A 14,683-nucleotide genomic window follows, 5' to 3' on the forward strand; every position below is an offset into this window, starting at 1 on the left:
TATATAAAGTTCTCTGAGATCCTCTTTGAAAAAGGCCAACATAGACAAAATATCCCACGTTATCTTCTATCCTTATCCATATAGTGGGTAAGATGAGAGGTCACTGGAAATCAATGGGAAAATTCGGAATTAGTTTGTTCATGCATCTATCCTTCTGTCCCCTCTTTGGTTCTGTTAATTTTTTTCTCCAGGATTAGTATAGGGTCTCTGGTGAGCACAACACTGAAAGGCATGGGGCTTAGAAAACGAGTCTGGTCAGGGAGAAAAGACAGCAGTGTAATGCCTCAGACTTTGCTGTGGGGGTCCTATGTGTTCATTAACTGGCTCCCCATTTCATTTTGTCTCTTCCTCAATGGCGCAACAGAAGTCAAGGTAGGAGAGGTGACAGCACATAGAAGAAAATGCAGACATGAAATGCCGTTCGTGTATTATGCATTAACCTGGAGTGGCCCAGCTTTTTTGTTTTGTTTTTAACCAAATACATGTACATTTTTAATTCCTCTGAAACATGTGTTTTTCCAGACAAAGATTTTTAGGAGCTTTGTAGTCACTTAGGAAATAGATAAAATTAATAAAATAGATGCCCTTTTTTTTTTTAATTCCTCTTTCCACCATCAGATCAGCATGTAACTACTTGCACTTGCAAAATTTCTGGACATTCAGCTAAAACCACGAGGTTCTTGTCTTCTCAGTGAGGGGATCCGGAGGTGGGAGGTGAGGCTTGTGGGGCTTCTGTAGTGCCTCTTGCTGCTCTCCCCAGACCTCCACTGCTTATCTCACACTCTCCTGGACCCTGCACAGCAGGGTGGCTGAGGGATAGAATTGCAAACAGAAATTGTATTTGCTTTTGTTTAGTGAAGCCAAAAAGCTTAATCTTATTTTCTGAACTCGATGTAAATGACAACTGACATGAGAACGAAATTTTTAGAGCGCCCCAAACATCTTTCAGTCATGGAGGTTGCGAGGGAGGGAGCCGTGGGAGGGGGCGAGGTGGGGAGAACAGTGCAGGACGACTCTGTGTGTGTGTGTGTGTGTGTGTGTGTGTGTGTGTGTGTGTAAGTTGTATGTAACCACTCTCTCCACCCTCTCCAAAAAGACCAGAACTGATTAGAAGGAAAAGACTAACTTGATGCACAGAATCCTGTATGCACGCCAAACACTGCAGAAAAAAAGATCTGGCATCTGACTGAAAAGACACCAACCAACCATTTGATTTCTATGGTTGAACACTCTCAAGATCTTGCACTCCTATATTTCACTTAAAAAATTGCTCCCTGAAGTGCAGACTGACTTCAATTTTGAGTAAAATTTAGCATTCAAATTTATAGCCGCTTTGAAAAGTGAGGGTTTATTTACATCATGTGAACCTGAACAGATTCATAATTACAGCAGCCCTGTCGTGCATAGAGAATCTGGGGTAAAAAAAAATTCCACGTAGGTTTTTCCACATTTTTGGGATGCTTTCATAGCAGCCTTCATTTATGGGAAACGGTATTAAAATCCTGCCATACTGCAGTTTAAATTTAAACATACTGCTTCCCAGAAGAGATTTTAGCGTCCTGTTAAGGCACTGGTTTTGTTTTGTACTTTTTTTCCTCATCTTGCAAACCTAATGAGACATACTGGTTCCTCTGAGTGATGTCTGCGTGCTAACAACCTGTGCAGGGAGTGCCTCTTGTTAGTTGCAGTGAGCAGAAGCCATCTTTGTGTGAAAGAGAAGTCTGATTGAACTAGGGTGAGCCTTTCATTTTAAGAAGAGTTAAAGTCTGGGGTGTTTTTAATGTTTTAATCTCCGTTTAAGAGGTTTCTGTTACAAGAGGAAAATTGATAACATTTTTACCTCAGCAAACTGCCAGCACACTGGCTCTGCTCTAATCCCACGTTTCTAGTGATTTATATTCTCCATGGCAATGTGCTGTAACCTCAGAGTGATACCACTGTGGTGTAGATTGACTGCATTCCAAATGCTGGAATCACATACATAATGTTTTTACTTTTAAATAATATTCAGACACCAGAATAAATACCATATGTGCACTGATGCTGGTTACAATGGAACCTTGTCATTTCTTGTGAGGGAGAACATTCTTTGTTTCTGATTCCCATTTGAAATAAGTATGCAAAAGATAAATACGTACATTGATGGCATTTTGAGAAGGTGGAGGTAATTACACAGCTGAGGATGTAGCTACGATTCCTTGAAATGCAGCATTTAAGACTAAAAAGATTGTTGTGTTGCCCCTACCTACTCCTCTTTGATACACATGAAAGCAAGGATTGTTATGTGACCTTGCCAATGTAGGGTGTCGTTTTTATACTTTACATGTACAGCATGCTGTAGTTAAAGGACATCTGTTGAAGAAAAATTACTCTGTGAGCACTAAGTTCATAGCAACAGTGAGACTAACATGCTGATGACATCGTAACAGGGAGAGTAACACACGTGATAATGGAAAGGGATGGATTGATTGGAAAGCCATAATTCAGTGTGAGACCTCATGTTATCTGAAGCCACAAGAGCAGAATTTAGGTGGCCTGACATCATCAAAACACAGATAATCAATCTCTCCAGATCCATTTTTCCCCCCACATGGTATTGAAGATTGAAAAGTTTCATTTAAAGTTTAGAAATACCTCCCAAGTCATGCAATTTTAGGTTTGCACTTTTGTCCATCTTGGTTGGAATTCTCATCCACCTAGACATGTTTTTTAAATAGACATGGTAGAATGCCTTTCATATTTGTACATCTATAACAAGCTTCAGCTAGTCAATCCACATTTGCTTCTTGGGGAAGCATTTCAATCCAGGTTTGTGTTATTACCATCAGTTGAGCTATATTGAATTAGTGCTTGTGACATTTTAATAATACTTTGTAGATGAGGAAATCCTGGGCATTGAGCTGATGGCTTCCCTACTCCCCTGCACCCTATCCCCACCCAGTTTTGTGAGGTTTGCCCAGAATATATAGTGTGAGATAAATGTGTGAGTCATACATCATAATGCATCTCTGACAGCTTATCTGGCATATAACTCAGAGTTTGGGTAACTCTTGCATCCTTTCTGGGAGTTACTTGTAGAACTGTTTACCATTATAAAAATGCTTGAAAAGCCCCTTTTTGAAATCGAGAAGTTATGAGACAAATATTGAACCTCTAACATATTGTCTCTCATTTTCAGCTTTTCGGATGATCCCTTATCCCTTGGAAAAGGGACATCTGTTTTATCCTTACCCAATCTGTACAGAAACAGCAGATCGAGAGCTGCTTCCATGTAAGTCTCACTTCTGTATTCCTCTCCTCAGCCAGTGAGGGTGGTGTGCACGAATGTGGGGATGGGAAGAGGTGGGAATGATAAATGTTTACAGTGTTCCTTGTCTTTTATTACTCTTCTCCCAAGCCCTGTCCTTACTGGATAGCATATGCATTAAAATGAGTTATGTGTGTGGGTTTGGCATCCTGCTCCTCCAAGTCCCTCCAGATTCATCAAAGGGAAAGACCTCCAAGGACTTAAATTTAAATGAAGAGCTATCATGTACCAGTTGGCCTGAGCACAGAGACCCCTAGTTCCGGGCTGATGTGCACAGGCTGGTCCACTGTGCCTGGTGCCCCCTTGCGTGGCCCAGCTGGTCAAATGCAGTCTGCACAGAGTGGAGTTTGAAGAGGAAGCACTGACTTCAGAGGGTGCTGCACATGAGTCACGGATGAGTGGGCAGCGCCAGGACGCTGGCATCATTGCCAGAGGCAGAGTCGTGGGGCAGGGCGGGCATGCTGTCTGTGGTGATGCAATGCTCTTGGCCAGAGGGATTTCCCATGAGCAGCTCGTGGATGCACGTAGTGGGTTGGCATGACATGTGCAGAGCACACGTGCAGCCTCAGCACTGTATGCAGCAAGAAGAGGGGGAACCCTGCCCTCAAGAACCTTACAAGCTGGCAGTCTCTTGGTCCACACCGCACGTGGGAAGAATGATTTGGTTTACTGTAATACGACATTGTTTTGACAAGTCCTGCTAAATAGCTATTATCAAATCATACTGTATTTGGGGATCCTGTCCAGGCTCTTCGTGTGGCCCTGACTTAGGACATATTTTCCTCCCTTAGATAATAAGCTCCAAATTTTGGCTATTCTCTCTCCCTTGTCCTCTCTCCTACCACTGCCTCTCTTTGACCCACCCCAGTTATAGCCTATCTCAGAGCCCAGGGGAGTAGTGTAAGTTTGGAGCCCTAGGTGCTCCAATAATAAATTGTGCAATGCCAATGTTATTGAGCCTATCATAAATCCCCAACATGGTGGGGTCTGGGTGCAAAACGAATTGGTCTCTTAGACTGAAGCAGCGAGAGGTGGCTCACCTGTTTCCTTGCTGGCCCGAGGCAATGTCATGTTTGTTCCTTATGGAGCCGGGAAAGTTCAGTGATGCGTTGCTCCTTGCCCGAGTTTTATTGTGAAAATGCCTCACACTACATTAGATTCTATTTCAGAAATTTCTGTTATGTGTGCCCACACTTTACCTTTGGACTGTCCTTCAGGGAGACCCTTGTTAAAATTTCCATTTCTAGTAAGAATGGCAGTTTTCTGAAAAGCACAGTTTTAAAATGTTTTCTTTGAATCCAATTAAGTTTCCATGGGACTAGATTCACTATTAGAACGAGATTATAGCTCTTAAAAGAAACTTCATAGGAGTAATCTTTATGAACCTGAAATAGAAAGTTATGACTCTCATTTCTGGAACTGAATGCAGTTGACCAAAATCTGATCTCCCCTCAAAATCTTTCGGGGGTTGGGTGTTGACAGCAAGGATGGTGTGGATACAAAGAGGGCCGATTGTTTTAAATGCTACCCACGTTTTGCACTTTAAAAGTACCCTTGTTGGACATTAGGCCCCAAACGTGCTTGTACCTTCTTTCGAATCCCAGCAGGTAGATGGCCCGGATTCAGGTGTGCACACTTCTTTGTGCCCTGTCCCTCCCTGCTGTCTCCACCCTCACTTTCAGGCCAAGCGGGTTATAGTTTAGGGCTGTAAGTAATGAGAGCTGAACAGTCGCAGAAAGGCCTTCAGATCTTGGATTTCCTGAAGAACGTGGAGCACTTGGACCGTCTCGGTTCCAGTGGCAGTACTGCTCACAGGCAGTTTTACAGCCCCCTCAGCCAGGGCGCCTGCAGCTGGGGCCCCTCTCTCTGCACAGGCCAGCCTTACCTCCCCTGGAGGGCACCCCCAGCGCCCAGGCTGCTCACAGCCACATGGTGAGCAGAAAGCAGGGGGTCCGTTCCCTTGGCATTGGCACCACCTGTTCTTTGGTTTTCCCAAACCCAACATTTGAAACTTTGAAGTTATGGAAGGGGCTCTAAAGAGCACCAGTTTGTTTTGTTTTGTTTTGTTTTGTTTTGTTTTGTTTTTGTTTTTTTGGTTGTTTGGTTGTTTTTTTGTTTTTGTTTTTGTTTTGTTTTGGTTTGGGTTTTTTTTTGGTGATTGTTGGAAGTGTATTTATCATTACGGTTCTCCTACGATTGTGCCGGATGACCCCTGCAGCCTTGATTTCCAACCTTTGCAGATTGAATTGGCCACCATGTGAGGTCTTTGCTGAATGTCTATCAGGGTGGCTCCCTCCACCGACAGACTTAGAGTGTGCCAGGAAAAAATACAAGATAAACTAATATCGCCTCATTATAATGACTAAAATATTACAGGAAGGTCAAAATCTAGAGAGATTTTTTTTTTTTTCCCAGTAGACTTAGTTTTGGGTTTTCCGGGTTTTGTCCAATGAACATGTATTTTATAATGTGAATAAGGTTTTGTTTTATTTGTGTTTCCTTTTGAGAAAGTAATACTATGTATTAGGTGTAAAGTGTGTTACTGTTCCTGCCCCAAAATATGTAACATCCTCAAATTAGCCCTATCATGCCTCCCAAGTAGAGCGCTCAAGGTTGAACATGGACTTGGGAGAAGCAGATAGGCAAGCCAGAGGCTGGCTCAGATGTTGGCTCTGGTTCATTCAAGTACCCTGCCCTTTTCATTTCCAAGAGGCTTCAGCCACAGCTCTGAAGAGTCAGTCCCACGTACAGAAATTCCCTGAGGATGCATTTCACTATGGCACTCATGTTTCTGTCTGCATTTCTCCACAGCTTTCCATGAAGTCTCAGTTTACCCAAAGAAGGAGCTTCCCTTCTTCATCCTCTTCACTGCCGGATTGTGTTCCTTCACAGCCATGCTGGCCCTCTTGACACATCAGTTCCCGGAACTCATGGGGGTCTTTGCAAAAGCTGTGAGTATTTGCCAAGAGGGGGGCCTGAGGGAAGGGACATGGGAAGCCAAGGGAAGCCAAGGGAAGGAGAAGAGACATGAAGGAGGGTTGTGTAGAAATGGATTTACCTGTATTGATTTTTTGCTCATTGTGTAATTTTCATCTTCATCAGTAGAATCAAAAGGTTGAGGGTCAAATGAGAAAAGTGTAGGTTGTTTGTAAATGCATGCCTTGCCTCATTTCACAAAAAAATTACCAGATTTCAAAAAAAGCATGAAGCCTAAAAGGATTAAATAAATAATTAAGGGAATCCTAGTAAATGAGAAAATGTATGGGAAATTACTCAGTTTTACATAAGTTGAATGACATTATATCTAATCTTTAGATATTGTGAGTCTTTCCTTCAATAAACATGAGATTTACATTTTCAAAGATGATTTCAATAAATATTTTAATGGGTACAAACTGTTGGCCTGTTGGGGGAATGAGCTGAGAACGTGTGAAGGGCTCGTAATTAAAAAGTATATTAAGAACTTGTATTAAGAAATATACAGATGCGACATTTAGAATATGGAAATCCAGTAAGAGTCTTTAAGTAGGACTGTGGAGAGGAGCTTTAATAATAAGAAAATCCATCTGCATTGACAATCAAGAGCCATTGTTTCCTTGTTGAAAACCAACCATTTTTTTAACGTTTATTTTTGAGAGAGAGAGAGAGACACAGAGTGCAAGCGGGGGAGGGGCAGAGAGAGAGGGAGACAGAATCCGAAGCAGGCTCCAGGTTCTGAGCTGTCAGCGGGGCTCGAACTCACAAACCGTGAGATCGTGACCTAAGCCGAAGCCGGCTGTTTAACCGGAGCCACGAAGGCTCCCCGAAAACCAACCATTTTAACCTTCACATGCAGTGAGGATAAGTGTAAGGATTTTGCCACAGATGGGTTTCAAACAGAAGGAATAAGGAAAAGAGTATCAATGCTTTTTCCTGGAACTCCATTCTGATTTCAAGGCGAGTGGAGTCAGAAAGGATGATTTCTAACTTGGCTGGGTGATTTAATCCCTTTCCAGATGATTGACATTTTCTGCTCGGCAGAGTTCAGGGACTGGAATTGCAAGAGCATTTTCATGCGTGTTGAAGATGAACTGGAAATTCCACCGGCACCTCAATCTCAACATTTCCAAAACTGAACTCATCACCCTCTTCCCCCACCACCAAAACCACCCCTCCTCCTGTATTCCTGACCTCTGCCATTGCCTCTGCCATCCACCCAGTTACTCAAGCCAGAAGCGCAGCAGCCCTCCCAGGCTCCTCTCTCACTCTCCACACCCTACCTGTCTCAGCTCCCAGTCTGTCGGATCTAACCTCCAATGCTACTAGGCGTTCAGTAAATGTAATTCATCCCTTCTTAGCCCCTTCTCTCCCCATAGCATCTCTCTCAGTTTAGGTCTTGTTATTTCTTGCTTGGACTCCTCTGCCAGAGTCTTAACTGGTCTCCTTGCTTCCGGTTCCATCCCCTGCCAGTCCTTCTCTCGTACTGACACAAGAATGATCTTTCTAAATTGCAAGTCTGAGCATGTCACTTCCCTGCTTGAATTTCTCCAAAGGTTTCCCACCAACTTCAGAATAAAGTCCCAGATCTTTAGCAAGGCATGCAAGGTCCTTTACAGTCATGCCTTGCTTGCCTCTTCGGCCTCATCTCTCCCACCTCTTGCATAGACATTGCTCTTAGACCATAGTGACTCACCACTCCCAGATGCACAGGCTCTTGTACACCTCAGTGCCTTTGCACGTGCCTTTTGCTCTGCATGGAATGCCCTTCCCCATCACCACCTTGGCTTGTCCACTCTACTAACTCCTCTTCACTCTTTTACACTCAGCTTTCTTTCTAAGTTTCTCCCAAGCTGAGTTAGAGGTCTTTCCTCCATGATCCCACAGTATTCTATGAATACCTATATTATCACACTTATTGTACTATAATTGTTAAAAACTTGTCCGTCCCCCTTTTAGAATGTGAGCTCCTTGAGAGCAGGACTGTGTCTTCCTCATCTCTGTATCCCCAAAGCTTTGCACAGTGCCTTGCACGTAGTAGGTTTTCAATAAATGATTATTAAATAAATAAATGGTAGTGGTTTCTGCAGAAAGAATCACTGTAAAAATCAGATACAGTTTAGCATTTCTCCTCTTCTTTTGTAATTATAATCATGGACTCTTAGAGTTGAAAGGGACCTTAAACTGCCTTCAAGAGTAATGGGATGGAGGTCATTTAGACTCTTCTTGAATGCTCTCAGTGTTGGGGAACTTGCCTACTTAACATCAAAGCCCATTTCATTGTTGGATCACTCAGAAGTCTTCTTTATATAAAATATGCCTTCCTCTAATATCCACCTGTTGTTCCTATCTATCCTCCAAAACTATACTCAACAAGTCTCCTTCTTGCAAATTCTTAGGACAGCTAATACATTCGTGGCGACCTCTGACCTCTGACTCTTGGTAAAACATCACAAATTTCCTTAAGTCTTCTGTATATAACATGATTTTTAAACCCAGAACGCCCCATGTTGGATGTTCCCTAGTTTATGGACCTCCACTATTCATTATTATACTCCCAAGCCAACCTCTGAGTAAAAATAGTTGCCAAAATTCTGAATAGAGTTTAACTTAGCAAAATTTAAAATAGGAATATATTTACAATAGTAGACAGTTATATTTCCTCCTTTTATGTTCCTCTCTTAAACATTTTTTAGAGCATTTTTGTAAAAATATGTCATTGTCCCAGTATTTTTCAGTAAACAAATAGCAGTTGGTGGGATTTTGGATCAGAATAGAGATTTTCACCCTCTAGTGTGAAAAAAATTCACTTGGCCCCACCACCAGAAACTCAGAATATTGAGTGCTAGCACCCAGAAATCTGTGTTTTTAACAAGGATTCCAGCAGATTCTGAGTGAGGTGTTGAGCACCATACCTGCTTCTAGGAACACTGGTCTCTAGCAAGCTGAACATCTGAGCAGCCACTCACAAGTACGTGGTGCTGTGCCAGTGCCACTGGGGGGAAAGCTTTCGAAGGTGACAGATGTTTCGCCCTGGCTGTACCTTGGAATCACCTGGGGAGCTTACAAGTGACTAATGCCTGCCTCCTGACTTCACTGGCCTGGGGGGCAGCATGGGCATCTTAAGTTTTCAGATGCTTCCCAGCGATTCAGGTGTGCAGCCAGGGCCGAGACCACCATATTGAATGAAATGACTAATGGCCTGAAACTGCATTAACCAGGGAAGGGTCTGGGGGAGTGGAGGATAGTAAATAGAATACAACTAAGTGTCCGTAGAAAAGGCTCTACCGGCTCCAGAATATCAGTGATGTGTTCATTATGGATCATTTAATGTTTCCAAAGCTCTGGTTTTGAGTCTAGATCAGATGATTGAATAAAATATCATTTTGCCTTATGGTCCTCCTATTTTATACTCTACCGAGGTGCAGTAGTTTGGTCGGCTACTCATAATAACCAAATATAGTTTAGATAAATTTGCTTTTAAACCTCTGCCTGGAAGATCACATTCATCTTGCCCTTCCTGAAGGTTTAACAGTTTCCAAAATGTTTAGAGAGACTTTGTGGGGAAGGAAGATGGATGGCCTGAAGGAGACAGGCACCGTCCCTCTCCCCCGACCTTGTCCCCAGAGTCTTCCCCCATGTTTTCACCCTCCTCACTGCTGCAGGCCTCTCATGAAGCCCCCTGCACGTTATCGCAGTCGCCCTATAGGCTTCCCACAACCATTTGCAGCTTGTGAAAATGACTTTCTCAGCCCTCGCCTGAGATAATATCCCTGGGATAATGACTTTTAGTAGATGCAGAGAGATTGCACTGGCACCCCCCAGGCTACATGCAGCTTGGGAACTCTCCAGTGTGTTTATATGTTGATATGCAGCCAGTAAAGAAGCCCACAGCAAAGTGGGAGCCACTGGAAAATAGTAAAACGAACGGCTTCAACTGGCTTTCCCCCCTAATCTAATCTACCTCAATGACTTAAGACTAACTCTTCCTAGAATGTTTGGTTACTAAGATAAGGTTGCTCATATAAATAAGTTATCGTTCCAAACCCAGCCCCTCATAGAATGTGGGAAGGTCAGCATTTTGACCCTGTCTGCTTTGAAGGGCTCTGTCTTTCCTCCTCTGATCTCTCTCCTTCACTGAGACTGAGCCCCCTGACTTCTGACTCTCATCTTCACTTATAGGCCTTGACCTCTTTGAAGTCTGATATTGATTACAGTGAAATGTCAATTGTCTGATTGCATAGGGCACCTGGAACTTATTCAGATAAGCAGAGGCATTTTGAATGTTAACGAAGCATGTTGGGAGCCATGACCTTCTTCTAAATAATGGTGTTTTGGGAAAAGGAGGATCAGGCGATTGAAGTGTCACTCTCTCTTTTTTATTAGTTCAGTTGCCTTTTCTCACCATAAGACACTGATTGAATCACAGTGCGTTTTGGACCATGTATCTCTGCCCTCTGGACAGAAGTTTTGGATGTTGAGATAGACGAGCTGTTCCAGGGGTGCCTGGTGTTGCTCATTCAGACTAAACTTTTCAGGCCATAAATTTCCCGAGTCTGTAAGTGAAACTGCCGTTTCTCCATGCATTGGTTGAGTCTCTGGCCAAAAAGTATTGTCTGATTTTCAAACATGCAAACAAGTATAAATGAACATCCAAAGCAAGGCATGTTCCCCCAAACTTGTTTTTTATACCTCCTGATGAAAGCCACTAACCTTTATCTGGTTACTGAATGAGAGGGCTTATCAGCTTCAGACGCCTCATTACCTTGTATGCTTCTTCCCTGTGGGAGAGGGATGGGGAAGAGGATGCAGGGAGGGGTGCTGAGGAGGGAGGTAGCTTAGTAATAAAAGGTGCACATCCCCACTTGGGTGCTGCGAGAGAATTAGGATCTTTATGAAAAGGTTCTGGGGATTCTTTTCTCAATTCTCCCAAGAACAGACCACTCTAGATATGAGGGAGAGCAGTAAATCATCACATATACTGGAGGTGGTAGGACTTCATTTCTCTTGCGGAACCTTATTGAGAAGTGCAGGTGAAGTTCAAGGAGTCAGGGCCCACTGTGTCTTTACTGTGCAGTGTGGGAAGAGGGGCAGTTACAGACATCAAACAGAGTGGGAGATTCCCCTCTTGATTTCCAGAGGCCCCACTTTTGTTCTTTTTATGCAAGTCAGGTCAGCGCCCAAAACAAAGCAAACAAACAGGCCTTATTTTGAAGCAACTTTGTAACGACCTCTTCATTTGCTCTGCTACCCAAGCTGAGGCTCCTTGGTGTCCCACATTTAGTGCGTGAAATTGCCCAGAATACAGACCATGAGCGATGCCTTTCATCTAACCACAGTAGCTCATGCTAGTATTCAGTAGTTCCTTACCCACTCCATCACAACTTCGGTGGTTCTAAATCTTTTTTAGGTCAAGTCTTTAGGAGATGATAACTTCACCAGCAATATCACTTGTTTGGTGAGCCCCAACTAACAACCCCTGTCAGCATCTCTGGTTTACCCAGACTACGTCAGCACCTGGCTCCTCTTTATGGAACTAGGATTATAGGCAGATGCTGTGTTTTATGGAGCCTTAGTGGTCTCAGATTACAAACAAACAAAATCTCAAAACTAGGATTTTAATAAACAAACAATCTTCTCATTACTAGGATTTTACAAACTCTGTCATCAGCAGCTTGGGTAGTAATTACTCATTCCTGGGCCACAGGGAGAGCATCCCACATGGTTCTGTGCATGTAACAAAGGACAGTTTCAGAAGGTTACCAGAAATTGCCATATATCTAAGACCCACTTGATGAAAGAGCCATCCACATTTGCTCAAGTGCTAACATGGCTGCCTATTTCTTAACTCCAAACCCAAGGTGGCATTCAAGGCCCTCCCCAGAGTTCTTCTGGTCACTTTTAAACTCTGCACTATTGAGCTAAGCTGAATTATTTATCCTCTTCTGAGCATACCAGTTACTTTCCCATTTCTGTTCCAGCTGCTCATTGAACCTGGAGGCATCACCTGCTTGTATTTCTCTCCTTGCCATCCTTGCCCCATCTGCATCTCTGACATCCCAGCCATCCGTTGTGGTCTATTTCAGTTGCTCCATTTTAAGTTTTTCCTGATTCTTTCAATCCGAATGGATTCTCTCCCTTTTCTGAACCCTCTTGATGCTTTTATCTTCCATCTTCCATTCTATGATGGTCTATCTGGTACTATTACTTTGTTGTGTAAAGATCTCTGTGGCCACCTATCCCTCCCCCACGACCCTAGGCTTTGAGCTCCCTGATAATGGGAGTTTGTGCCCAGACTCCTTTATATTTCATCCAGCACTTAGGTGCCTTACTGAGTAAATACATCTAATTGATGTAAAAGACACAGCATGGGGAAAGATTCCAAATCTTACACTATCTTGAGTTTCCTCACTCTAATGTCACACTTAACGGTCCAGCTATAATGTGTCACAGACCTTCCCAAGTAGTATTCTACTGCTTCTTAAAAACAACTAGAAAAAAGGAAAGATTCTGAGGTCAAGTGAATTTTGGAAACTTGCCTGCCATACCCCTTATTGAAGATCTGAAATCATAGAACATATGGCCAGTGGAGGAGCCTGTTTTACTTCATTAAATATACTACTACTTTGACCTCAGAACCATGTTTCCCCTCTGCATGTGTATTTACATACTACCCTTGGTGGTGTAGACTGTGCTCTGCTGAGGATAAGGGATTAGGACAAAGAACACCACAGTGTAAGAACCAGGTATTGAACCCTAACGAGATAATACCTTGGTTCTAAACAGATGGAGAGCATGGAAACCACCCAGACACCTCTGTCTCATATGGGGCTCTGTTAGGGGACCTCTTCTGCCAGATGCTGAATGGTTTGCAGAATGAAGCTGATTCTTCACAAGAACATAATCAGAACAAATTTGAGGTTATGTTAAATGAGTCTCAGGCAAGGCACTTGGCTTTCTTAAAAGGCACTGTTAATGAGCATTATTCTCTACATGAAAAGCAGAAAGGAGTTTAGAAACCAAATGAGAGAGCTCCCAAACATCTCCTCAGACAGCACTTCTTCAACAAGGACATGTCATCCATGGACTGGCCAGTTTGCTGCCCTCCCCCAGGCTCCCATGATGCACTCCACTAAGCAGGTAGTTCAGAAATGAGCATGGGCTACAGAGGTGTTTCGGAGACAATAGGATCCCAAAGCAATTTACGGCCATGTATCAAACTTGCCTTTTTGAAATTGCCTTGTCCACTTAAAGTGGGTTCTGAACCCAGCTAGGCAGGCAGGTGATCTAAGATGTCACCATCTTTTAACTCCTCAGCCTACTTGTCACCCAACTGTCAGTCCCTTTTAATGGCACCTGTAGGGGCAGCGCAGATCCTGAAGACGAATTGCAAGGACTGGGGACTGTGGGTCTGCTGTCAGGAGTGAAGGGGGCAGCAGCAGACCCTTCTCCTCCTTACCTATCAGAGCTGGGGGTGGGGGCTGGAACTCAGGTGTGGTCATCAACTATGTTTCCCATAAACATAAAGATAAAATTGTAGCCTTTGAGACTTACATGATACCGAGACTGAAGATGCAAGTGTAGGTTGGAGAGGTTCATTTTATAGCCTTGAACGAGATCTCTCCTGACTCTCTGCCTTTCTGGTTTCTTTGCAGTTCCTCAGCACTTTGTTTGCCCCCCTAAACTTTGTCATGGAGAAAGTGGAAAGCATCCTCCCATCCAGCCTGTGGCACCAGCTGACGCGGATCTAGGGAAGCCCACCCGTCCTTCCCCTCACCTCACCCAGCGGGCTGCCACTGTCTCTTTGTGCCAACTCCTCGTGGACCGCAAGAAAGCATGACTTTGAAAAAGGGAAGCCATTCCGAGATTTTAAATCATTCATGGACTGTCTGTTCCATATTAAAAGCTGTTTTTGTTGTACAAAATTCATTGATGTTCAGTTCTATTATATTTTGCCTTCAGAAAAGAAAAAAAAATCAAAAATAAACTTTTGTGTATTGCAGCAACCAGTTGTGTCTTCCGGTGTCTTCCAACCTTAAAAGTGTTGGTGTCCCAAATAAACTTATGTGTTTACATTTCATTTACTAAGGACCCAGATCTTCTGAATGTCCCACAATGGTTTTCTTTGCTAATGGAACTCATCCCAGGAGGCCCTTAGTACTCCTACATACAGTCGGTGGTTTGGAAAATGGAATGTCTTCGGCAAAAATGTACCATCTTTTTCAGCCCCAAACTGTCGTTCCTCGTAGGTCACATGCACAAAACCAGCTTCCACAATGACTGACGGGCAGCGTGAATGAAATGAGACACATGTGCCATGACAAGTTGTTCTAGTCAGAGACTCTACTCATTGAATAGAATTCAGCACTCTAGCTCTAGGAATCATTTTGCTTTATGAAA

General features: G+C 43.3%; 1 protein-coding gene across 13 annotated transcripts in view; it reads left to right on the plus strand.

Annotated features, from left to right (window-relative positions):
• The window catches only part of ST7 (suppression of tumorigenicity 7), a 248,100-nt gene extending 233,820 nt beyond the window's left edge, over window positions 1–14,280 (plus strand). For 9 of the 13 annotated variants that reach the window (XM_042922747.1, XM_042922752.1, XM_042922842.1 and 6 more), the window contains 3 exons: window positions 3,179–3,271; window positions 6,119–6,258; window positions 7,303–8,318. In XM_042922747.1, coding sequence (XP_042778681.1) covers window positions 3,179–3,271; window positions 6,119–6,258; window positions 7,303–7,422 — 353 coding nt within the window. In that variant the 3' untranslated portion in view covers window positions 7,423–8,318. Of the gene's footprint in view, window positions 1–3,178; window positions 3,272–6,118; window positions 6,259–7,302; window positions 8,319–13,938 lie in introns of those variants that run through there. The other 4 variants (XM_042922767.1, XM_042922757.1, XM_042922786.1 and 1 more) reach the window with 2 other exon arrangements.
• The last annotated feature ends 403 nt before the right edge of the window (window positions 14,281–14,683 follow it).

This window comes from Panthera leo, chromosome A2 (assembly GCF_018350215.1).
Source record: "Panthera leo isolate Ple1 chromosome A2, P.leo_Ple1_pat1.1, whole genome shotgun sequence".
Lineage (NCBI taxonomy): Eukaryota > Metazoa > Chordata > Mammalia > Carnivora > Felidae > Panthera > Panthera leo.